At 41.2% G+C, this 24446-nt stretch overlaps 1 protein-coding gene across 7 annotated transcripts in view; it reads right to left on the bottom strand.

Moving 5' to 3' along the window:
• The window catches only part of ITPK1 (inositol-tetrakisphosphate 1-kinase), a 154046-nt gene that overhangs the window by 52914 nt on the left and 76686 nt on the right, over positions 1 to 24446 (bottom strand). For 5 of the 7 annotated variants that reach the window (XM_086749208.1, XM_086749209.1, XM_086749210.1 and 2 more), the window contains 2 exons: positions 23182 to 23307; positions 9653 to 9770 (listed from right to left, as the gene is read on the bottom strand). In XM_086749208.1, coding sequence (XP_086605334.1) covers positions 9653 to 9770; positions 23182 to 23307 — 244 coding nt within the window. Of the gene's footprint in view, positions 1 to 9652; positions 9771 to 15146; positions 15330 to 20314; positions 20406 to 23181; positions 23308 to 24446 lie in introns of all 7 variants that reach the window. The other 2 variants (XM_086749213.1, XM_086749214.1) reach the window with 2 other exon arrangements.

Raw genomic sequence — 24446 nt, 5'->3', positions numbered from 1 at the left:
CCCCAGCAGACACTGAAGAAGCTGGCAGTTGAGCTGCAGCTATTCTGATCATGGAGCAGGCTCGTTATGGCAGGCTGGAGGGTGAGACCCATGAAGCACTACCTGTTCAATCATTTTCATATTTACACAGGAGATAAATTTTGCAACTGGTCAGTCTTCCTCATGATTTTGCCAGGTAGCAAGGGAGGAAATGAAACAAAAAGTTTTAGAAGTTGAAAAGCTAGTGTGCTAAGTAACACCCTGTCCCAGACAATGCAGCAGCGTGATCTGGAGGATGACCTCCTTGATCCTCTAGAAGAACAACAGCTAATAGATCAACTTCTTTAAGTGTGTTCAGTATTGTTAAGTCCTTGCCTTTTATTAAAGTGCCTGCCCCACAGTTCTGTTTCCTCACGCACACCCCCTTGTCTTGCTCCACAAGGTTTTGTGTGGGCTTTAACACAGCAAAAGAAAAAACTATCAAAGAAAAAATAGTCATAAACACATCATCCAGCTGTATTTCTGAAAGAATAACAGCTTCAACACATCAAGCTGTATTTAAAGTTCCCGTTTAAATGCAGAGTGCTCGTAACAGTTAATATAAAATCCCAAGACTTCATTCACAAGATGATAAGAGTGCCAAAATGTTACTATTTGTACCAGGTTTAAAATTTACGCAGAACTAGAAAATGCTTTAAGTCAGGCACTCCTACTTCCTGGGCAATGAGAAACTGAACACAGGAGCTACCAAACCAAACGAGGACCGCAGTTCAGTTGATACGGCGTCATCTCCACTTCTGCTACTTGGCAGTAGATTTTAAATCCAAGGAAAGGGAATACATACCTGTCTCTGAACATATCCTGAGTTCAGAAAGAAACTCCATTTATGAACTCTAACATCAGCAGTCAGTACCATATACCCCAAAGCACAATGGTTTGTAAACCTTCTAAGCCTACCTGTCAGCGTTTCCTACCTTTTGCAGTCCAGCTATGCCCTTAGTTAATACTTATGGCAACTGCACAGATACTCAGTGGAACTCTACTCTGACATGACAGGAAAGAGAAAAAGGGGAATGTTTCCCTATTTATTAATATTTTGTTTGCTCAGGTTCTGTTCCACCTCTGCTTGTCCCAGGTTAATTTCAATCTCCCCTTGTGTGGTCATCTCTTGGCACCAATCATGTCCCTTTTCTACAGGATTCCTTTCATTTCTAATATGTATTTTTACATTCAGGAAAGCAGCTCTGAAAACAGCGTTCTGGAGAAAGAAAGAACTTGATTTCCATAACGGTATGCTCAGTCTCTTCAATGCTATTTTTGGCCACCATAATCTTTTTGTCTGGTTCTGTTGGCATGTACTCTTTTGACTACTGAGGCAGAGGGGACAGAAGTTTCCAGAGAGCTACCCACTGTGACGCTGAGATCTTTCCTGAGCCATGAGTCAATGTAGAAGTTAACAATGCATGAGCTGTCCATACTATTTCTTTAGGGGCCCAAGAGACTGCAATAAACTGAATCTATCATCACGTTGACTCTTCACTGACTTTTGGTAGACCAATCTGATATTGCTATCTCCCCTATTGCCTGGAAAAAACTAAACAATTCTGATTTATCTGAAAAATTTGCCATCCTGTGTTCATCTGCCTTTTCCAGAGTTATTAATAAATGTCCTGGAACATCATTAGTATGGGATGCTTGACTTGCCACATCGAAAGCAGTTTATTTTTCTCTGTCTTTGGTCTGTGTCTTGCACTTTCTGATGCTTCAGTTTACTTAACATCTGCCCTCAAAGGAGTGATTTTTCTTTTCTTTTTTTTTTTTTTTTTTTTTTTTTTTTTAAGTTATTTCAATGTACTGACTTGTATCCAGTTATCCAATCTTGAGCGGACAGCTTCGAAGAACTCTAATAGGCCAGGAGACCCGAAGGCAACTGAGGCAACAAGGTCACACAGTGCCATTTACAATACACACAATTTCTACTATGCAGATTATTTTAACCTGATTTAACAAGCAGTAGTCACTCTCAGTGTACAGATCTAAACAAGTTGCTTATTTCCTTACAAATGCTAGAAGTTCTGAAACATGCTCCACGTACACCTCACCCAAACACGGGATGACAGGATGCAATGTATGCCCGTAACACTACCACTCTTCTCAGCATAGCATCCTTCTGTTTTCATGGAGCTAAGCTCTATACTGCAGAATCAGTTTTGCTACCGTTAAGCAAAAGCAGTATAGTGACCTGAACTGTGACTACTGACACTCCAGAAGAGATGACTGTCTTCATACAGCCGTGCCTGTCTATGGATATATTTGAATATCTCCATTTCCACCCCATATGCAACTTTTACACATCAGAAAAAAAAACCAAACAAAATTTAAAAATCAGCAGTTTCCAATCACTATTTTAAGAAGGGTGCCACAAACAGGAAGAAAAGCAAGATGTTAGAGGTGTATCAAATGACAATGACAAATCAAATAACCTTGTCTAGGAAGACTATCAAGCAACCAACCAGAGAAGTTTGGTTCCACTCAGTCATACCAATCCAAGGAAGCAACTGAGTGACCAAACCTGGGAATATTTAAAAGATGTGTAGATGTGGTGCTTAGGGACATGGTTTAGTGGTGGACTTGGTAGTGTCAGGTTAATGGTTGAACTCGATGATCATGAGAGTCTTTTCCAACCTAAATGATTCTACAGTTCTATGATTCTGTAAACTATACAAGAAATTCAGATAATCTCATGTCCTTCTCATCAAACTTTACACTTGCAGTCTCTTCTACTCTAACTTCAGAAAACCACTTGGAAAATTCATGAGACAGAACCAACTACTGACATCACGGAACACAAAGGCACTCAAGCTTTAATTATTTTCTTTGCTGATAAACTCAAATGTTGTAACAGCTGCACAAAGCCAGTAGATAAGTGAAACAGGAGCTGATGGTACTTTTAGACTGGATGTTAGGGGCCATGGCCAGGGAAAGTATCCTCTTCATGTATCTCTCAGGCACTGTTATCATCAGCTGACCCCACACTACCCTGATAAAGCCTTAAGGTCCTGCTGGACTCTCTATGAGGAGAGATTAGATTCTAACCAGGGGTATCTCATGTTGGCTAGATCCTTGTCTGAGGAGATGTGAGGGATGCTACTTTTCTTGTCCATAGTAGACTACTGTATCACATCTTACAATAAACTGCTTCTTCAGCAGCAAGTGTGACATGAACACATCATGCCAGAACTGGAATACCGTTCTACCAGCTGAGTTCTGGTTTCTAATTAATATGAAAGGTCCTATTTTTCAAGACTTATTTCTTGACCTCTGATCTTATGACAATATGAGTAGAAACATCAGGGAAAAAGATACTTGCTGCAAAAAGTATTCCTAGTTAAGTTTCACAATGATATTGTGAGCAGTTTATCTTTCATTGCCCCTTCCTTAATTTTTCTAGCACCCAGATACTTGGGAAAAGTATCTTCTCTTGTTGGATCCCAGAAAACGAAATTTCTGCTGAAGAGGATCAGAATAACTTGAAATACAACTGTGCTGGAATTTAAAACATCCAGTTTATTCAATGAAGACTTCCTCATTACAAGAATCTCTGCTTTCCCTTCCCTAATTCTAGGAAGAGAATAATCATCAAGAACTAATCCATTTTCTGTTCTTAAAACCCAAACTGAAGATGTCTTAGGAATGCCCCATGACAATGGAGTGCAGTCATGGCTTATATCTTTACCCCCATAAAAGCAGATTCAGTCATTCTTACAATTCAACCAAGCTCCAAACACCAAATTCATTGAAGCTGTTGCTTAAATTGCTGTAAACGTACCCACCTTTTCAGCTTTATCAACTACAAAAATGCTTTGACATGATGCATGTAGATGTAAAACAAGAGTTTCCAACACTGGTATGCAATAAATGGCTAAGAGGTCCAGCCTTGTTTCTTTTCTGAGTCGGAGAAGCAAAGGAGACTGTAAGTGGGATGCAGATTGCCCATACCTGGCCACAAAAATGCACAAGATTTAAAGATTAAACCTAAGTGCATCCAGAAGTAACACCTGAACTTTACAGACAGGCTTATTTTGAAAGCTCAGTCATTATCAAGACTACTGGGATAGAAGATGAAAATTGTTTGTTGGCTCAAGGAGTTCTGGTTGGCACATTGTGAGCCAAAACTAACTAAAAATGCTTTCTATGTTGTTCTCTGGGCTTTGTGTCTGTGTTGGACTGCAGTCAGCTTGAACAATACCAAGCTGATGTATCTTAGCAGGCCAGAAGTAGTAGGACAGCAGACTGCCACTCCTGTCCGGGAGAACATGGGCTGTGACCAAGTCTCTTCATTTCTACAGAGGGCCCCCAGTTCTCTGGTCCCTCCTACCCATGCTGGGACAGAGCTGACAGCTCAAAATAATGAAAACCTAGGAAGGGGGAGGAGGAGTAAGAAGGTAAAAGAGTCTATTCATCTTTTCTGTTTATGAAATGGCAAACTTTCTGCATTCTTAGCTTAAGAAAATACTTTTGTAAACTACCTTAACAAAAGCAAGCAATGTTACAAGAGAGGAGACTCCAGGTTCCCTTTGAGGCTTCCTGCTTTCTTTTGCTGCCATCTCTCTCAGGACAAGATCAGTCCTTTGGAAGCAGCTATCTACTTTAAATTTCAAAGCAAGGGCTTGTTTATGGTAACATCAACATGCCCATGTCTCTTTGTCAACCCCTCCTAGATGAATGAATGAGTTTTTATGAGAAAGATGTCAGGTGACACCTCTGTAAGTAAAAGTCCCAGACGCCCGTTTGACAGAGCAGGGCTGAGACCTACCAAGTGCTGATAGCTGGGGTATGGAGCACGGCCACACGCAACACTGCTGTGTGCTGATGTGCTTTGGACAAAGTCCTTCCAGGCACAGAGAATATTAATTCCATTCCAATAAATTCCCTCCACACTTGTACACTAGTTTTCATTCAGAAATTAAAATGCAGTGAGTGAACATGCACCATGCTTGGAGCGAAGTAATGAGACATCTATTTGCATGCGTTCTTCGTGGAAAGGCAGCATCCAATCAACAAGGGAGACTTTTGCATCCAGAAACTGGTGCAGTAATCTGCAGTAGCTAACACCAGCCCTCTAACTCAGATACTTTATGGATACATACCTACATAAACAAATAAGTCTCAGGGGGGTGATTTAGAGCCTTTAAATGAAAGGCTTTCATTTTAACAGGAGCTTCAAATACAAACAGAGGTGCCTGAAATTGAGCCGTGTCACTATTCCTCTCCCTCCTCTCTGACCAAAACTGCTATGAAAAGTAGGCCACAGAGAGTAAAGTCCACAGTTTCAAAAGGTGAATGCCTAGAGCTATGTATATATAGCTATTTTCAGGCACCTTTAACTGGGTGGCCTGATTTTGAGAAGTTCTGAGTACGCACCACTCCAGCAATGCACACGCTTTGTAACTTCCAAAAAATAAAACCAGACTCCCTACTTTGGCATTGACTTGTAAATACCCAGTTTTCTACTCAACAACAGATCTACAATTTCTGTTAAAACAGTACCTACACAGATCGCTTGGCATCAGAGACTCACTATATCAGAGTATGTGTATGTATATCTGGAAAAGAGGTTCCTGCTCAGGAAAACGTGGCATTTAAAGGGAAAAGACAGGTAGATGAGTGTCAAGAGAATAAAGAGATGCACTGGAATGACATGCTGTGCCTAAGGTCAGGCAGCAAGAAAGAACCAGTGCCAAGCAGAAATCCCAAAGCCCCAAATCAAGGGCCTTACCTGTTACATCATGCCATGCCTCTCTCCTAAATCACAAAGCCTACATGCTGCTGTTTAAGGAGTATTTTTATGACAGGTAGACAGAAACTGATAAAAAGAAATCCAGGGAAAAGAGAAGGGTGCCATTATCTGTTCCATAATATCCCCCCAAATCAGAATGGAGTGCACACAGCAGCAATAGCATCTCATGTGACAGTAAACAATCAAATTATTTTGATTACCTGCTGGGGTGAAACTATCACAGCTAAAGGGTGTTATACTGTTTAGAGTATATTGAAGGAATAGTTGTCCTATGTCAAAAAAGATCGTTAGGAGAGAGAGAGAAATTCAGGAGTCGCAGCTTGGCTCATGCAGGAGTTCTCTCTTCCAGTGGAACTTCATGAAGATTAGTTTCTGTAGAAATTTTAGATTTGGAGTTAAATTTAAGAACCTAAGAACAAGATTTTCAAATCATGGAAAAAAACCAGATGGAAGTGGTTATAGAAATGAACTCCAGTGTCTGCAATATTTGAAGTTCAAATGTGATTGAAGAAACCTGTAAGTCACTTGAGACAGCAAACAAAGCTGAGTGCCTGACAGGAACACTAACTAAGCAGAGCACCAAGTAAGTAGCATGTTTACCTCAGTTTTGGTTTAAATTCCTTCAGTTTAGATTATTACTTGTAAGATATGTATGGAATTTTAAAAGCTTTTAATCTTAAAACTAAAAATTTAATGTAAAAAGGTTAGTTAGTGCCTAGTCACAGTGATTATCTATTACTATCTTAAGCATAATTTAAAAAGTCAAATCTTGAATTCCAAGGCTGTAGGATCACAGCTTTTCAACACAACATCAGAGAATTTAGTTATTTTTCATGAAGTTAAAGCTTAAAAAAGGCTGACACAGCTCCAACCGTACAACACCCTGCTAAAAATGAAATTTCCATTAAGTAATGCTCTTAATCTTTCACCAAACATTGCAGAACCTGATCTAGAGCACTTTTATATTAGAAGGAATTCTTCACAAATAAGTAAAGAAAGCAATACAGCTGCTGAGAGAATTCAGCTGGTACACTGTGGACATGGACCTGGGGAACCTGCTCTAGAGGATCCTGGTTTGAGCAGGGGAGTTGGACTATATTATCTCAAGGGGCCTCTTCCAACAACAAGGATTCTGCAAATCTGTGAACCTCATATTTCCACGACTGAGTAGTTACAGTGTCAATCTAGGACACAGAAAGCCCAGGTGCAACTCCATGCTTTCCCCTAAACTGTGTGTACACCTCTAGCCTAGTTACTAGTTCTCCTCCACCTCAGTTCCTTTAGTGGCCACAGACTGTAGTAGCAGAGACAAGGAGTGTGCCACAAAACGTCTTTCCAACCCATTCTCATGAGGCTGGATCAAAGTACTTGCCACTCAGACTAAATAAAGAGCAAACTACCGGACTTTCAGAAGGCCAAACAATGTCCAGATGCCCAGTTTTATACACTTCAAATGGGGATTCCCTTTTTCAGGAAGTATGAAGAATTCACTGTCAAAAGGACAGGCAAGGCATTAACTTGGACAGCTGAAAGATAATTACATTTAAAAATCAAACTGTTTATAGACCATGGTTTCCTATTGCTGGAGAACGCAGTCACCTCGGCAACATCTGCCATTTTCAAAGATGCAGGCAACGCAGAGCGGGGAGGATTCAGTCAACAAAGCATGTGGTCATCCTCCCTTTAACCCAAATGGTGCAGACTTTTAGTTATACTGTTCTTGTAAGATCTACAGGGTTGAAATGAAGTATAAACTGAAGATCACAAAGACAGACTATACTTCATTTACAGTTACTTTAAAACATAATTCGAATAGAGATAATGATCACCTGAATCTAAAACTAGTCTGTGAATGAACACTGAATTTTCTTTTGAAAGGCTTTCAAAAGCAGAAGATCTCTCCTTAGACATGCTCAACCCTCCAGAGTTTATGGCATTCCTTTGGAAGGGATAATCCCTTGCACTGAACTTAAGCCATCACATCCATTTTGTATCCTGTGCTAAACTGGGTGCTCTAGTTACAGCTAAAGAGTAGGATATTATTCCTGGTAGTGACTTCCATTTTGAAATTCCAGAATAAAAACAATGTGGCTCTTAAGACCTCATGCTATTTACAGATGTATTACTTCTTGTTTGAGTTTTCTAAGTGCTCATGGCCTTGGGATATGACATGACAGCTGGAAAGTAGAAAACAAAATTTAGCAGGTGAAAACAAGGAGGAGCGGGGGGAAACCACACACTGTCTAGAGGGACGAAACGTTTTCGGTCTCCTGAACTTCTCACTGCAGATCATTACATGTGGGAATACAGAGGTTGATCTACTTAGGCCAGAATGAGAAGTTAGCCAATTATGCAGCTCTCCAGAGATTTCTCCTGCTAAATACAAAGCTGGTTCAAGGTCTCTGTCATGATATTTCTGATGATGAGACAGAAATAAGATGAGGGGGGGGAACAGGGGGACACAGAGACGGGGAAATATGGTCACCTAACACTGCAACGGACAGTGAGAACAGCTGAAGCTTTTCCTTACCTCATTCATCAACTTTATTTAAACAGCTTCTCTTTAAAGTGTTAGTTTTAACTGAATAAAAACCTTACTTTTTCTTTTCCCCTCTTTTTCTCATCAGTTTGACGAGAGAAGGTTGAAATATGCACTAGACAATCTACTTGCAAAAACTACATGTTCCCCCAAAAGTATTGTTCTCATAGAAACAACAATAACAATACTGATAGCAATTTAAGAAAAAAACAACCCTACTGAATCTCTCCACTGCTAGAACAAAACCCCAACCACTTCCTCAGAGCACAGGTTTCCTTTGGCACCTCTCTCCCACTCACAAACAGCAATAATAACTCCAAAACATTTTCTTCTAAAGAGATTCCAAAAGACAAGGGAGAGTGCTGTGAATTATTAGTCTTATTTTTACATAGACACTGCTGATGGGGTCAGGCAAGTCAGATGCAAACAGTATGCCTACAAATCCACAACTGTAACAATACAAACTGATGAGCTTCTCATCTGCCCATCATGACAGTGACAACATAATCACAATGGTAATTCCAATAATATCCAATTAGAACACAGTTCAGCAATGCAGTTTCCTCCAAGTATAGTCATCTAACATATGAAACAGTTACTTCAAGAGCTAATCTAGTTTTAAACTCAAAAGCCAATGAATGTTTTAAGAATTTGACAGTAACAGCAAAGTAGAAAGGGAATGAAAGACTAACTTAACCCAACAGTTACAATGGTTAAAACGATAAGATACTAGAATTACACAGGTTGAAAAGGCATAACTTCTAAAGGTGGGAACACAACTCAAATGATGCTAATTAAAGGCAACAGTTTACGTCAGGTAACTAATACCAGAAGTGCATTTATGTTCCTCCTAGCAATTAATTTGTGCAATAAGATTCCAGTGCGTCTCAAAGATCTTAGCTCTATTTACAATTTAATTTCTTTCAGTCTTTTCCAAAACCAACTTCTTCCATAAATCTCCCCCAGATTCAGGCCTCAGGATTCTTATGACAAGCTGCTAAGTTTGTACAGCCATTTCAATTTACCAGCATGCACAAAAAAACAATGTTTTCCAGAAGATTTCTGGGAGTGCTCACTGTAGTAAATATGCTCCCCATTAAATCCACATCATATTTTTAACCAGATGCAAACCTCCTTTGTGTACATGGAAAAAGAAGAGCACGAGATTCCAGAGGGCAATGTGCTGTGACACAGGAATTTTGTGCTTCCATGGAGAGATAGAACATGAGGGGTCCAAAATCACTACTTCAAACCTCACATCCAGCCGGCAGAAGTCAGCTGCTTCCTTCTCTAGTCACAGTAAAAGCCTTCAGGGAGAGTAGGTATTGGCCTACCTTGCATGTATGCCTCTATTTGCCGAATTAGCTCGTAAGACTTGGATCGATCCAGAAGTGTACGAATAGCCGGAAGAGGGTCCAGGATAATGGTTTCTGGATGAGCATCAATATACTCCTGCAAAACAAATACACAGGGAGGGGGCGGGGTGGGGAAAAAAGGCATTAGGTTCGCTGAAGAGTGTGGAAAAATAGTGAGATGGGGAAGAGAACAGACAACGTTAAAAACCTTAATGGTCAGCTTCTCTTCAAGGGGAGGCAAGTGGACACTGGTAACAGAGGAAGTCACCAGTCTAGACACTGACATTTGAAACAAATACAAATGTGACAGCTAACTGTTTTAGGATGGCAAATTTCTCCTGTGGACTCATCATGAGCAGTGAAACCTGTGCTGCAACCACATCGACTCAGAAGGGAGCCAGTGGCAAAGTGCCACAGTAACAGCTGCGAGCTGGGCTGAGAAAAGCAATTAGGAGAAGAAAGATGATACACTGCTATCTTGGGGTCAGCCTTGCATTGAATTATTGCACGCGTACATCACAACTGTCTGAACTAAGCTCAGAAGTACATCTGGGTTCTTTAATATTGTTATTACTGCTGTCCTCTAGCTGGGCTGAAGACAGTATTAAGAGTCGGATGATAAGGACTGGAATTTTTTTTTGGCAGAGCTGAAGAGATTGCTTCACTATGTCTTCATTGAGTTTTGAAAGCATCTATCTTGCTACTTCTCTAAGTTCATACTCTCCTCTCCTGGCTACAAGAACAAAGCAAAGTTAATGTTCTCATCGATCTTCATCTTGGGAACTCAATTCCCCATTCCCTGAGGTCATGAGTGCACTACTGCATTTTGGCCATCAACACACAGCTGCCAGGTATTACCTCTGAAAACCCAACAAGACTTCCTTCTGTTTCTCAAAACAGAAGCTGAGTTCCTTCATCACTGTCCCAACCTGGCCCCATAAAGTCAGCGGGCCATACAGTCATCCATCTCACCCTACCCAAAAGCAGACAAACATTTCCAAAGTTAGCATTTGCCTTCGTTTCAACTAACTTGCCAAAGTAATCTTTATGTTTCCACACATTTCTTTAAATCCATTCATGCAAATGCATCGTAAATGCTCCTGCAAATAATGGACTTCCATTAAGTCCTACTTCCTTAAATTGGTTACTTCAAAAACAAAACATACTCCAAAAGATACTTAGGAGTATGGTGAGGTGGCCTCAGGACATGCACTTTTCTGGATACTGAGCTGGAGAGAAAAGAATGGCATCATCTGTTCCCACAAGTGATTTTGCTCCAGACACTGACTGGGGAAGAAGACTTCCTCCCCTCAGTCCTTTTAGCACTGGCAAACTGTTGCTTTCTGCTGACTACGTAGTCTGAACTGATGGCTTGCAAAAAAGGGATTATTCTTTTGAGGCTAAGAGGATCCAGCATTGGGGTTTAACGAACCTACTACATCACCCACAGCACACAAGTAGCTTTCCTTCACAGGGCATGAGGCACTCTTCAGTGATAATACATGTGTCTGACGTATTTAATAATCTCTGCAGAACACAAAGAGTGAATTCCCTAAAGATATGCTCAACCTTGCTGCCACTTGGGAAAAGTAAGGAACAGAGCCTTTTGCACAGTCAGTCATCAAGACCACCAGACCCAGCTGTTGTCTCACCCCTGCAGCTCTTCATCTCACCAGAGCAGAAGCTGGATTAATCTCAAATCATTAATACCCAGAATATACAGAGAACAGTTTTCATGAGTCTGCTGTCCCCAGTACTTTCACAGTCTCAAGCACAGCAGGCAGCTTTCACATACAGAAGAGACAGAGTAATTGTTACCTAATGCATCTTAAACAACTACGTGTGTCTATGTATACGCACCCTTCTACGCAGCAGGTAAAAGACACCTTGTGGAGCTAGGATGATCCAGTGATTAGGGCATTAGCTTAAACTTGCTGATCATGAAACTGTGCTTGAGTATCTCAACATATCTAAAGCATAACAAGACAACTCTTTTAGCCCCACTACGCCTCAGCTTAAAAGACAGGGAGCTACCACAGCATGACGTTCATGGGCACACGGAGAGGATGAGCACACAACACACGGCCAGTTCCCTGGAGAGGTGATGGGTAAGTACGCACAGTAACCAGACCAAACCAACCACAGCTCCGAAACGTGACCTCAGCAGAGATCTGACAGCAAACGTTCTGTCGCATTTCTGATGCGTGTGCTAGCTCTTCCTTTCACACTGTGGTGACCACCCCTCTGCCTCAACTGGTCTCTGGTTCCACCTTCAATTCAAGCTTCCCATACTTCCATCCTGGCCCAGTCCCTACTCTGGACTACACAGGAGCCTGAACATGACCTTTCTTTATAAAATAAGGAAATTTCTCAGCATCAAACCTATTTCAAGGACTACTCTCCAGCTCTTCTCCATTTGCAGGCCTAGGTACTCAGATAGCCAGAGGGCACAGGAATGGCAAAACTCAGAGACTATCAGCAGGGCAATGAAGATCTGCATCATCTGAGTACAGGAAAGGACTAGGACTGGAAATAAGTGTCTCCTTAAAGCTGATCTGGAGACGGGCTACAGATCTCTCATTTTAACTGAATTCAGAAACAGGCCTCCCCTTTGAAACAAAGGAGTCTGACAATGCAGAATAAGGTCAACGTATTTGTATGTGCTATTTGAACACAGCTAGTCCTAAACTGCTGAAGCTGTTTAGGGGACAGGAGCATCAAAATGCACTCAAGTCCTTATAACTGCATTTCTTCTCACAGTATTGTCTGTTGCTTGGATTTCCATCACAAAGCATTAACTCTGCATTCAAAAACAGAACCATCAAATTGCAGCAAGTTTTCCAAAGCGAATCACCCAGCCTCTCCTTGGGCCTGCACACTGCCAACACTTTCCCAGTCTCCCACACCTCACACCAGTACATCACCAGCACATGTCAAAGAAAGAGTTCCAATACTGATGCGCAGAAAACTACTTAAAATAATAAAGTAATTAAATCCAAACCTTAACACAAATTCCCCACAAGAGGAAATTACAGTACAAAAAAATCAATTTTCTGAGCTTCACAGGAACAATTATGGTAGCCAATGTGAAACCTTTCATAAACTTTGATTCTTTCCTAGGAACTGCTGCACAGTCAGGCATCATATTTTACTGAATATGCAACTGTGAAAATCACTTAACAGATTGGAAAACTCTTGTTGTAGCCTAAGAAGCAGCACTCTTCCCATAGTACAGAACGGCTCCACTACCAGATATACAGATCCGGATGAACATGAAGGGTTTGTGTCTAAGAATTCTGATAGCAGATGAGCTGCTATAGATATGAACTCAAAAATGGACCAGTTGCAGAAGGAAAACTGAAACAACAAAGCCAAGAGATCACTTTCAGCACCGCACAACCTTTCACCTCTGAATGTTCAAATCTCCTCTGGTCATTGCCACAAAACAGCTCTGCACTCTCCTTCAGTGGATTTACCCAAGACTGGTATCCAACAGCAGACTCCAACAACGCAGGCAGCAATCAGGAGGATATTTAGGCTCCCCAATTATATTTTGAAAGGGCTCTGTCCTTGGGCTACAGTTCGGCTTGACCCAGACAACGTCTATGTTTTCCTCTTTCTAATCTTTAACATAATAAAAGCAAACAAGAAGAAACAAAGACTTTTAGCAGATCCTCCTTTGTTTGTATTCAAGGCTTGGCGTTCAGCAATGCTCTGTACCAGCCCCGTCAGAGGCAGAAGGCCAGCAATGTAACTTGAAATCAAAGAGAGACCAAGTATTTCATGTTCCCTATTAAATACTTCTGGATATAACCCAGAGATTTTTTAAAAAACCCTGTTCTTGAGAAGCCTGTGTATAGATGAGAAAAAAGTTGTTAGTAATTTTACCCAAAAATGTAGCTAATGGTTTTTTTAAACATAATTTTTAACAGAAAGTTGATACAGTATCTACTGCAAATATTAGGTCATTAGATGATAACAGAAACTCACTGACTCATAGACTTTATTTTATTACTAAGTAATAAAACTTCTACAATCTTTTGTTTAATATTAAACAAAAATTCCATATTTTTAAAGAAGTTAGTATATGAAACAATAACAGCATTTGGATTTGTGTTTTCCCTTGTACAGAAACATGAAGATGACCGCTCATAATAACCGACGTTTTCCAATGTAAAGACAGACACAAGCTTGCCTAAGGAGTTTGCAACAGATTCAGACTTAAAAGTTCCTTTTTGTTGTCTTGGGCTGTGATGGTCTCTTTTCATGGACGCTTCCTTCCAAAAGGTAAGATGTAGGCAAGTTGGATCTTGAACACTCATCTCAAAATCGTTTTTCTCTAAATCTAAAAGAGATTCCTGCAGTGGTTGGGAAGGATGAGGTGAGTGGCAAGGGGAGATGTAGACAGATTTTCGCTGTTACGTTTCTATTCATTGTACATCTCAAAGCAACTTCTGAGTACTTAGCTTCCCTGTTTTGCCTTCAAAAGTCCACCACTGCTTCATCTTGCAAATACTTACCCACAGGAAGCTATCCTACCAGTTAGCACTTGAACAACAAATTTTTAATTAATTTTGCCTGTTTACGAGGCTCTTACAATAAATGTAAGCATTATCTTTCAAGTGGTAAAACACACAGGTATTGGTCTGTGAATTCAGGTGCAAAAAGACCACTTCAAATTTGTCTCTCACTCTGTCCCCCCAACAGGAAAAAATTACTAAGATTTTATAGTTTCCTTTGATTTTTCACTTGCCTTTTCTCAGAAGAGCACATGAAAAGAAATTTGAAATGTTTAAGTATTTTCAGAGCACAAAGCTGAAAGCTAGGAACAGAATGGGCTAGTATCTTTAAAAAAAAAAATATTAAAAAAAAAGCAGCATTAAAAATCCACTGGCAAAATCTCCATGAGTACATACTCAAATCACATTCTCGAAGCTGAGACTTCTGAAGAGAGCAATCAGTGCAGGAAGAACAATGCACTTCCCGTCCAAGCAAGAGCAATCCCCTAACCCCTTCCCTTCCAAAGTATGTCCCTAATTTTCCTTCCTCCCAGTCCCAAGCCCTTCTAAGGAAGCTTCTGAATCAAGAATAGAAGAGTCATTCCTGGACAGCTTCAGAGTGGGAGAGTCAACAGTTGGGGGGCAAATGGGGAGGAAAACACTTTAAAATTTCTTCCACCTGAGAGCAGAAGCCTAGGGATAAAAACCACTTCTGCTCTATCTTTTTAAGAAGGCTAATGCAAAGAGAATCTGTACAGAAAAAGCTCTGAGAGATAAATTAATAACTGTATTGATTTTTCCATCACTTGAGCCGTCATTTTGAATGGAACAGACTAGTATGAAGCTGCAATGAATGAAGGCCCTGAAGCCCCTGTACAGCTACAATAGGCAGCTGCTCAGAGAATATTTTGCTTTAATCCAAGCATAACAAAGATTCCCCAGTCAATGTCTTACACAAGCCAAAATCTACTCACTTTTCAAAGTCATAAACTTTGTCTAGAAGGCAGGAACTGGGGTACTTTGGTTCTCTTTCTTACCAAGATGACAGGAACTGGAGCACCAGCAAGTGAAAGAGACCCTGGGGGATTATGCCTCTTCCCACCTGACTTCTCTCCATGACTTCTTTCCGTTCTCTTCCAATAAGGAACCACCAAGGACTGTAACATTTTTTTATTAGACAAAAAAATAAACTACGTTCAATCAGTTCAGCCCAGTGTAACAGCAGGTAGGAAGGGAGACTAATCATCACCTGTACAAATAATCATCATCCTCAAAATAAGCATCCCATGAAGCAAACAGAAAAATTTCTCTACTTCGCACTGCATGCACTACTGTAGGTGCTGCATGTGATCTTTGTTTTGGCTTTGGGCACTCATCACTGATCTTCAATGGAGAATAATTTGCACCCACCAATACTCTTCCTGAGAAACTGCAGTCCAGACTGCATCCAAATAGCACAAAAACCTCAGAAAGCTCAGCCCTAAAGGACTTCTGCAGCTAAAAGCCTACTGGTAACAGACAACTCCTCCTTGTCGTTTTCAGAGCCTGCTCTAATGATTATTATGGATATCATCTACCTGGACTTGTGACACTGTCCCACACGACATCCTTCTCTCTAAACTAGAGAGACATGGGTTTGATGGTTTTTTTGACCACTCGGTGGATAAGGAGTTGGCTGGATGGCCACACTCAGAGAGTGGTGGTTAACGGCTCGATGTCCAAGTGGAGACCACTCACGAGTGGTGTCCCTCAGGGGTCTGTGCTGGGCCCGACCCTCTTCAACATCTTTGTCGGCGACATGGACAGTGGGATAGAGCGCACCCTCAGCAAGTTCGCCGACGACACCAAGTTGTGTGGTGCCGTCAACAAGCTGGAAGGGAGGGATGCCATCCAGAGGGACCTTGACAGGCTGGAGAGGTGGGCCTATGCCAACCTCATGAAGTTCAACCAGGTCAAGTGCAAGGTCCTGCACCTAGGTCGTGGCAATGCCAGGCACAAATACAGGCTGGGCGGGGAATGGATTGAGAGTAGCCCTGAGGAGAAGGACTTAGGAGTGCTGGTGGACGAGAAGCTCAACATAAGCCGGCAATGTGCTCTTGCGGTCCAGAAGGCCAACTGCATCCTGGGCTGCATCAAGAGGAGTGTGGCCAGCAGGCCGATGGAGGTGATTCTGCCCCTCTATTCTGCTCTGGTGAGACCCCACCTGGAGTACTGCACCCATTTCTGGAACGCCCAACATAAGAAGGACATGGACCAGTTGGAGGGAGTCCAGAGGAGGGCCATGAAGACGATCAGAGGGCTGGAGCACCTCTCCTATGAGGACAGGCTGAGAGAGTTGGGGCTGTTCAGCCTGGAGAAGAGGAGGCTCCGGGGAGACCTTACAGAAGCCTTCCAGTACCTCAAGGGGGCCTATAAGAAAGATGGGGAGAGGCTGTTCAGTAGGGCCTGTTGTGATAGGACGAGGGGTAATGGTTTTAAAATTGAGGGAGGTAGATTTAGATTAGATATTAGGAAAAATTTTTTTACAATGCGAGTTGTAGAACACTGGAACAGGTTGCCCAGAGAGGTGGTGGAAGCCCCATCCCTAGAAACATTCAAGGCCAGGTTGGATGAGGCTCTGAGCAACCTGATCTAGTCGGGGATGTCCCTGCTCCTTGCAGGGGGGTTGGACTAGATGACCTTTGAAGGTCCCTTCCAACTCTAATCATTCTATGATTCTATGATTATTTTTCACAAGGCAATTGAGAACAGTCATTAAACAGCAAGACAAAAAGGGCACAGTAAGAGGCTTCGTAGTCTATTAGCACTCTGCACCAGATCATACAACAGTTCCTCACAGCCTGCAGAGAGCAAGCACACAGACTCATGTAAACGTGAAGCCAGTTTCCTCCTCAGCTCTTGCCGATGAGATGGTCTCTACAACATAGTTCTGAAAAAAGTTATTCTTACAAAGGTCATAAATGTAGCCTGAAGACTGTTCTTCCTCCTCCTGTGATCAAGGATCCCCTGCTCTCTCCCTTCCTGGAAGACTGCTTTATCAAGCCAGCAATAAAGACTGGTTTCATCTTGCCGTTACATTTATATTCAATAGCAGGAAAATTAGCATCACGAATTTTGGACTGTTTGGTCTGATCAAGATCATTGTAACTTTTTTGGTCAATTTAATGAACAACAAGGGAACCACACTATTCCCACTTGTCTGCGGGTGCCAGAAATACCACAGTGCTTATATGACATCACATACACCTAAGAAGCTCTCTTGAAAGGTGGTCACTTTACATTTTCTAAGTTGCTCATTGATTTTAGTTAAAAAAACCCAAAACAACAACTCCACCCCACACACACTATACAAATGGATCCTTACAATTTATTTTTTATAGAGAATATACTTCTCTTCATTTCAAATAGTTCTCAGTATCTTAAACAAAAATAATACAGGACAGACGGAGAAACGCAGCAATTTCCTGCCAGTTTCTGCCCTGTACACAAAATTATGTGAGAGTATACCCCTTAAACACACTTTGGCACATAATTCAATGCTGGTAGACCTCTCCTCTGCTCCACCGGTTTCTGGGTACGTGTTCTACTACAATGAAAGTTTCCTGCATGCAAGCAATGTGCCAGAACTCCATCACACATGGAGAACTGGAAGCCCATGGTCTTGGTTTACTGGGGAGAGGGTATCATCCAGAAGCCTGCTCATAGGGGTCTCTGCTCTCTTTCTCAGATTGTAATTTGGTCTGTAAATCAGACTGCTAGAAATTCATACCAGAGCTCCAAACAGAAATACAAATCCAAAGTCCTTATGACAGCTGTTCTGAGCTGACCTACAGTGCTCCTCATACTAGTCTTAAAGGAGAGTTAATACTATTTTCTTTAATTTACAGCTTGCAAAATAAAACCAATGCAAATGAGATGGTCTAGATCACATAAAACTGTGGAAAAGCATGTGACTGAACACACATTCCAGGATCCGCTTCTAATACTTCAGGCATTATATTGCATTTCTTTGCAGGAAGATGGCATCCTCAGAAAAACAGATATATTAGATAATACGGTGTTTACTGAACAACTAAGAACTAATGACAGGGAGAAAAGAAAGAACATCAAGTTCTCCTCTAACATTCTTGGCTTTTTTATTATTTTCATTTGCGGTTATATTTAATATTCCTAAAAAATGAAGGCTTTGAAGGCACCAGCCAGCTGGATCCAAACATTTCGCAAGAAGAATTGGGCAAGTTTCTTAGTGCAGCTCTGCAACAGCTTTACCAGAGCATGCCTGGCTGAAGCTCGCTGTTGTGAGCACAGCAATGCTAAACTGCGATTAGACAAAGTGCCCAAAAGAGACTAACACGACTATCACCCCGGGTGTGTGAACAGTACCTTTGCTTTCTACAACACTTAACACACAATCCAAATTTCCAGTATTATCAAAATTAAAAAACGTTTCAACTTCCCATCAGTCTAATTACCTTCAGCAAATTACCTTCACAAGAACCACAGCATTATTTTTGCTTGACTACTGATATTCACAGGAAAATTATGAAGTCCATTATTAAGAAACAGAGACCAATTTATGAAAGGGGGGTGGTAGGCTGAGGCACAGAAAGACGTAAGCATTCTACAGCAACAAAATAGTGGCAATGATAACAGACAGAAGACTGAATCTCAACCCTTATATCCAGTCTCTAGATTACAGTTATTGCTGGTTTACTCTGCTGTAACCCAAACCTGTTCCAGGCCAACTTGTTTCCCCTTTTGTTTTGTTATTCTTAGAAAGCAGCTGACAGGTCTGCAAAAATATCTAAGGTAACTGAACGCAGATATTTAAATCAATTTATCACTGTGCGAATCCTAAAGAAAGAATCTGACATGCTGTAGCAAATACCTGTCAGCACTCCTCTTCACAATTCCCTGGGATCAACAACTGTTCTCAACTCTCCATGTTAGTTAAGGTGCCACAAGAAGCATATCCCCAGTCCACATCAGTGACCCGGTAGCTCACCCATTACTGTACGTGCTGTATGAGATTAAGGCCACACTGTGAACAAAAACTCAGGCACAGGAGACGGAAAGTAATGTTAACACAGATGAAGTTGGCAGTATGGGAGAGAAGAGCTGCATCAGGAAACACTGACAGCAGTAAGATTCGTTTGCCTCACATCTAAAGGGAAAATCTCTTACTGATTTCTTTCAGAGGCCACTAAAAAGAAAGCTCTGTCATTTCCAAGATTAATAAAAATAGCAAGAGCTGCAGCACAGCCCTAAGAAACAACACAGCACAGGGATGCTATTACCCAGCTCCCTTTAGTAGGGGATAACTTTGAATCTGGTGACACTCTTGATTTATTATTTCTAATGCAATGGAGAGGGCAATCAAGGCTGAATTGTTAACCTGCACACAAAGCTATATTCAAATAGATAAAGTAGGATTTTAGGGCAATATGAGTTTGGTTGTTCAGCTTTTGTTAAGGCTATGCACCAAGCTGCTCCACAGTTCTCACATAGGAGTTAACCAGCTTGAGAGACGTGGGAATGTTTCAGTAAACTCATTGTAGGACACAGATAATCACATCTTGGAAAAAGCACCTGTGGTGAAAGAGCAGCACAATGCACTGCCTCCAAACTTTGATCAAGGGCACCACCTGACAGGTGAGCCACACAGGAACAACAAGGGGGCACATACACTCATAGGTAGCAGCTGCCAACAGACACTGGAGGGGTCCCAGTGCCACAGACCATGGTATGCAGGATTTGGACACAACTATTTCTCAGCTGCTCTGAAATGAGGCAGCTCAAGTGAGATTTGCCAGCACTAGCAAAGGTTATAATATTGTCCCAATCAGAATATCTCAGTAAATCAGGGGTCTGTAGCCTTTTCTGATGTGTGTATCTCCAGAAACTTCCACCAGAAGGATGGACTGCCATACAGAGGACATAAGCCTCCCGGCAGTATACCTGGTTTTCTCATTAGTTTGGATGATGCCATCATGATAGTCAGACTTTTTCCCCCTCTTCCCAGCTTCCCCCATATCCCAATCTCCTTATTGTTGAGAGCTTAAGAAGTTTGAGAGCAAACAGCCATTGAAATATACACTTAAACCAAAGAGCCCTTCAGTTTCCACCCTGAATTCAGGCTTACAGCCTAAGGCGCTGCAGGAGAGCGCTCCTCAAACTGCAGTCAGCTCTTGAGGACCACAAAGACTGCCCTAAGCATGCAGGCTGGACTTAGCCTGTAGAGTGAAGACACAGCACCAGACAAGAAACTGGTAGAACTGAAGTACTAGAGAAAGCATAAAGAGCATGATTAAACGGACCAGGTGGTAAAATCGATGCCACTGGGCATGACAGTGGCAAACAGATTCAATAAGCCTGATAGAAATGTACTATTTTTCTTCAAATTTTGCCAAGCTTTTGCCCACAGTCTCCTGTTCCTATCCCTGTCAGCATGCACACTTTGGAAAAAAAAAAAAAAAAAAAAAAAAAAAGTGGAAATTTGAGATCTCTGCAGTAGGCAATTCTGTACTGAAACTGAATTAAATCTTTCTGAAAAAAAATCCAAGCTGCACTATATAAAATACCCTCCTCCTAACAAAAGCTTAGAAAATTGAAACAATATCCCCACATATTTCTTATTTTTATGCTATATTAACTTTTATATGCATGTTAACTATGCATCTTTTCTAAAAGTTTAAATCAGTAATTTCACATCAAATAGTCTGTGGTTAAAAGAAATATTGCTGTACTTAATATTATCATTTGAAATAAAATAAATCCTGTAAGATGAGCGATATTGTTTTAACTTACATACCTCTACAGAAGTTGAGAATTTTAGGAGAGAGTTTGGGTTTTTGGTTTGTAGTTGCAGTTTTGTTTGGGTTATCTTTTTTTTTTTGTAACGGGGTGTTTCTGTTGTTTTTAAGTCACTGATTCTCCATTTAGGTGACATTATTCTTTTCCAAGTGCTATCCCCCCCGCCACAAAAAAAAAAAAAAGATACAGAGAGTAAGTCCCTGAACTAAAGAAAAAATGAATAATACATCCATAATTATATATGGATAATATATCCATATATACTGCTTCTCTCTCACTACTCTCAGAATCTATCCCACAAAGTCATTAAATAAAATTGTATTTTCACTGAGATTTTCTAACTTAAGTATCTTTAAAAACAAAGCTTCAATATGTAACCTATACAAAAAGAATGGATTAAGTTATTTAAACGGTAACAAAGGTACACAGAATAATATCAAGGTATCATATCATGATTACTTTAAGAAATCTTCAGGGTAAGGGATCCACCTTTAGCAGGTCATTTTACCTCTACCAGCCTTCCAGCAGTGCAGCAGCTGTCACGCTGACACGAGAACAGCCCATTAAGTCCTCAGCCAAAAAGCTAAGGCTCTAGCTGCAAAGTGCTCTACTCTGTTTCATATCAAAAGGCACCTTGGTGGTTAAATGCAGCTTTAAGAAAATGTGTTCTCTCTACTGTTTCCTCCAGGCCTCACTTTGGTAATTGAGAAAGTACCAGCTTGTGACCTTAAGCTATTAAATACAGTAAGTTGGCCAGGTGAAGTTCTTATTAAAAATATTCTATATCCTGAGTTCTTGCTCAGGAATAAAAGAAAGGTGGTTTAGCTATTAATTGTACTGCTGCACATCAACTGTTGTTCTACAACTGCTTCCACAAGTTCCCTACCAGCATGTTTGCCAGGGGACAAGGGAGGTGCCACAGTATTTCACAGAGCTGCTCTCTCTGTGCCCCGAAGCCTGGCACTCAGGAACGCACGCAACAACGTCGGAATTGTGAATGAGGAATCTCCTGAGTTTTAATCAGCTGCGAGCAACTTAACACATGTGCCTCTTTGGTCATCAGTTTTTCCCATAAACAGTATGTGTAAATTATGAAGGCAAACAAGTTAATATCTGAAACAGAGAAAGACTGTGAGGAAAGCCCATGAAGCCCATCCCTCCATATGCTTCTTTGGACATTTACAAATTTCCAGTGCCGTGGGAAGTGGATGCCTGCACTACTTAGGGATGAACAATCATCTACTATTCAGAGAACTGGTGCCAGAGGGCCAGATCCACAAGTCAAACCTTTTCATCTCCTGTGTGTGTTTGAGCAATACACAGAAGGGACGAAGCAGAAAAGCTTTGTAACTACAGCAAAGAGAATACTGACTCCATTAAGTAAAATATTTTCTGCCTTGCTACCTGTAGAACATTAAGCAGAGCAAAGAGAACATAATTTCTCAAGAACGTAAAGTTGTCAAAATTGTAGAATTTGTTTGAGTCATTTTTCCACCCGATATAAGCATATTCCATAAAATTCTGAAAATAATTTTAAAATTTTGCTTCTCTTTGAAAGAGAATAAAAGAATACACCTTTGATAAAGACACCCACCAGAAGCAACACCTTTTAAAATTAAAAAGGTGTTGCTTTATCATTTTCATTGGCATTCAGACTACTGATAGGAATTCCTTGGGAAAACAGTTCTCTGTATCACTATGCCTTGTATATGTCTGACCTTCAATGTAAACTTGAGAAAAAAAAAAATAGAACAGGATTCTTAACACTAGAGGACAAAATCACTCACAGTAACCTTGATGTTACAGAAATTAGCATTTCAGGAACTGGGAAGATTAGATAGAACTGGGCCAAATTAATTTAGTGGCTTCTGTCGTGGAGAGATGCATGTAAAGGACTCTGCAAACACCTGTTCCTCTTTGTGAATAGCACTCATGCTCTTAGAATGACATTAAGACAATATTTGGTGGGAAACTAGCTCTTACTAGCCTTACTAATACAACATAAAGCCTACTCAAAGGTGCAAGTCCATTTTAGACTGACAAAAATATTATTGCTGGGCTATCAGTAGCAGGGCAGCAGTGTGCCAGGGAGCGCTTTTCATCAAACCCTACCAACTGCACTGGAAACATTGAATTTGCTGCCCCAAGATCATCCTCCTGCTTGAAATGCAGAAGGACTATGAAAGAATCACTTACCTGGAACCTGTGAACCAACTCCAGAGACTGGCTGTCATTCTGGTCTGCTTCAAGGATGACATCTGTCAGTTTATGTATTATCACATCCAAAGGGCCCTGATCTTCAATGGGTTTGGTGAGGTCAAGCTGAAGAAAACAGAGAGAAATCTTTTATTAATACATGGAGGATCTGAGGTTCTTGTCCCTGCCACCGTCCAAGGTGTTGCTACCACACAGAAGGCATGTACTTCACATGCTGTCTTTCTTTTGGTATGTTACCCAAATCCCTGAGAATTTACATTTCACTGAACGTCAGAAAACTTTACTCAGACTAATGCCATGAAAAAGCAGTGAAGTCATTGGCAAGCACTCTTCATCCATACACCTTCCTGTGCTTCTCCACCCTGAGACAACATTTCCCTCTTCAGCTCTCTTTCCCAGTACTTACACATACGTGCAAAAGGAATGAGCCAACGAAGATTATCACCACTAACAAAAGGAATGCCTGCTGTGCCCTTCGGCCTTTGGGATTGCACAAAACAGCACCCAGGACACGAATACAGATAATACAAGTGACTCAGGATCTTTGCAATTTAATCTGCTGCAGGGACAGTTGTCTAGCTGGTAAGGAGAAGTGCAGCTCCCAGAGCATTCCCACCAGCAGACTTTGGCAGTTAGCTAGATAAAGGACAAAGATTTGGGGTGGGGTGTGCAAAAACTCTGCTCCAGACAGCATAGGAAGGCATGAAAGTGGTGCCAATGTGTCATAGGGCTTGGTCCTCAGTACCAAGACAGGGTTCAAGGACCAGAGGAGCCACCTGTACGGAAGAGGTTTGAGTTAGGGCTCTCTTGAGGAAATCTTAATGTAAAGGAGGATACTGGACCTGATGGGATGCATGCAAGTGTACTAAGAGAACTGGACAATGTTATTGTGAAGGACTAGATTTATCAGGACATAAATAAAAACTGGAGATTCCAACTAAATAAGGAAAAAAATCCACCACAAGGACAGTCTGGTTGCAGCAGAGTCTCACAGAGGCTGTAGGATCTCCATCCTTCAAAGTTTTCAAGACCTGACTAGACAAAGCCCTAAGCAACTCAGTCTGAATTTAATACTGAATCTGCTTTGATCAAGATGATGTTTTACGGACCCCTAAGGTCCCTACCAAACGTACTGATCCCAGGAAGCCGCTTACCAGCTTTGAACATTTGCCCAGTGTAAGTACCAGAACTGGCTCATGTTCTAGCCAACACACGGGGCTGGTCACAGCAAAAAAAGCTGCCAC

Source organism: Chlamydotis macqueenii, chromosome 5 (genome assembly GCF_036417535.1).
Source record: "Chlamydotis macqueenii isolate bChlMac1 chromosome 5, bChlMac1.mat, whole genome shotgun sequence".
In the NCBI taxonomy this organism is placed as follows: Eukaryota; Metazoa; Chordata; class Aves; order Otidiformes; family Otididae; genus Chlamydotis; species Chlamydotis macqueenii.
Note: the sequence above shows the minus strand (reverse complement) of the source record. Positions and strands in the feature narration are given on the sequence as shown.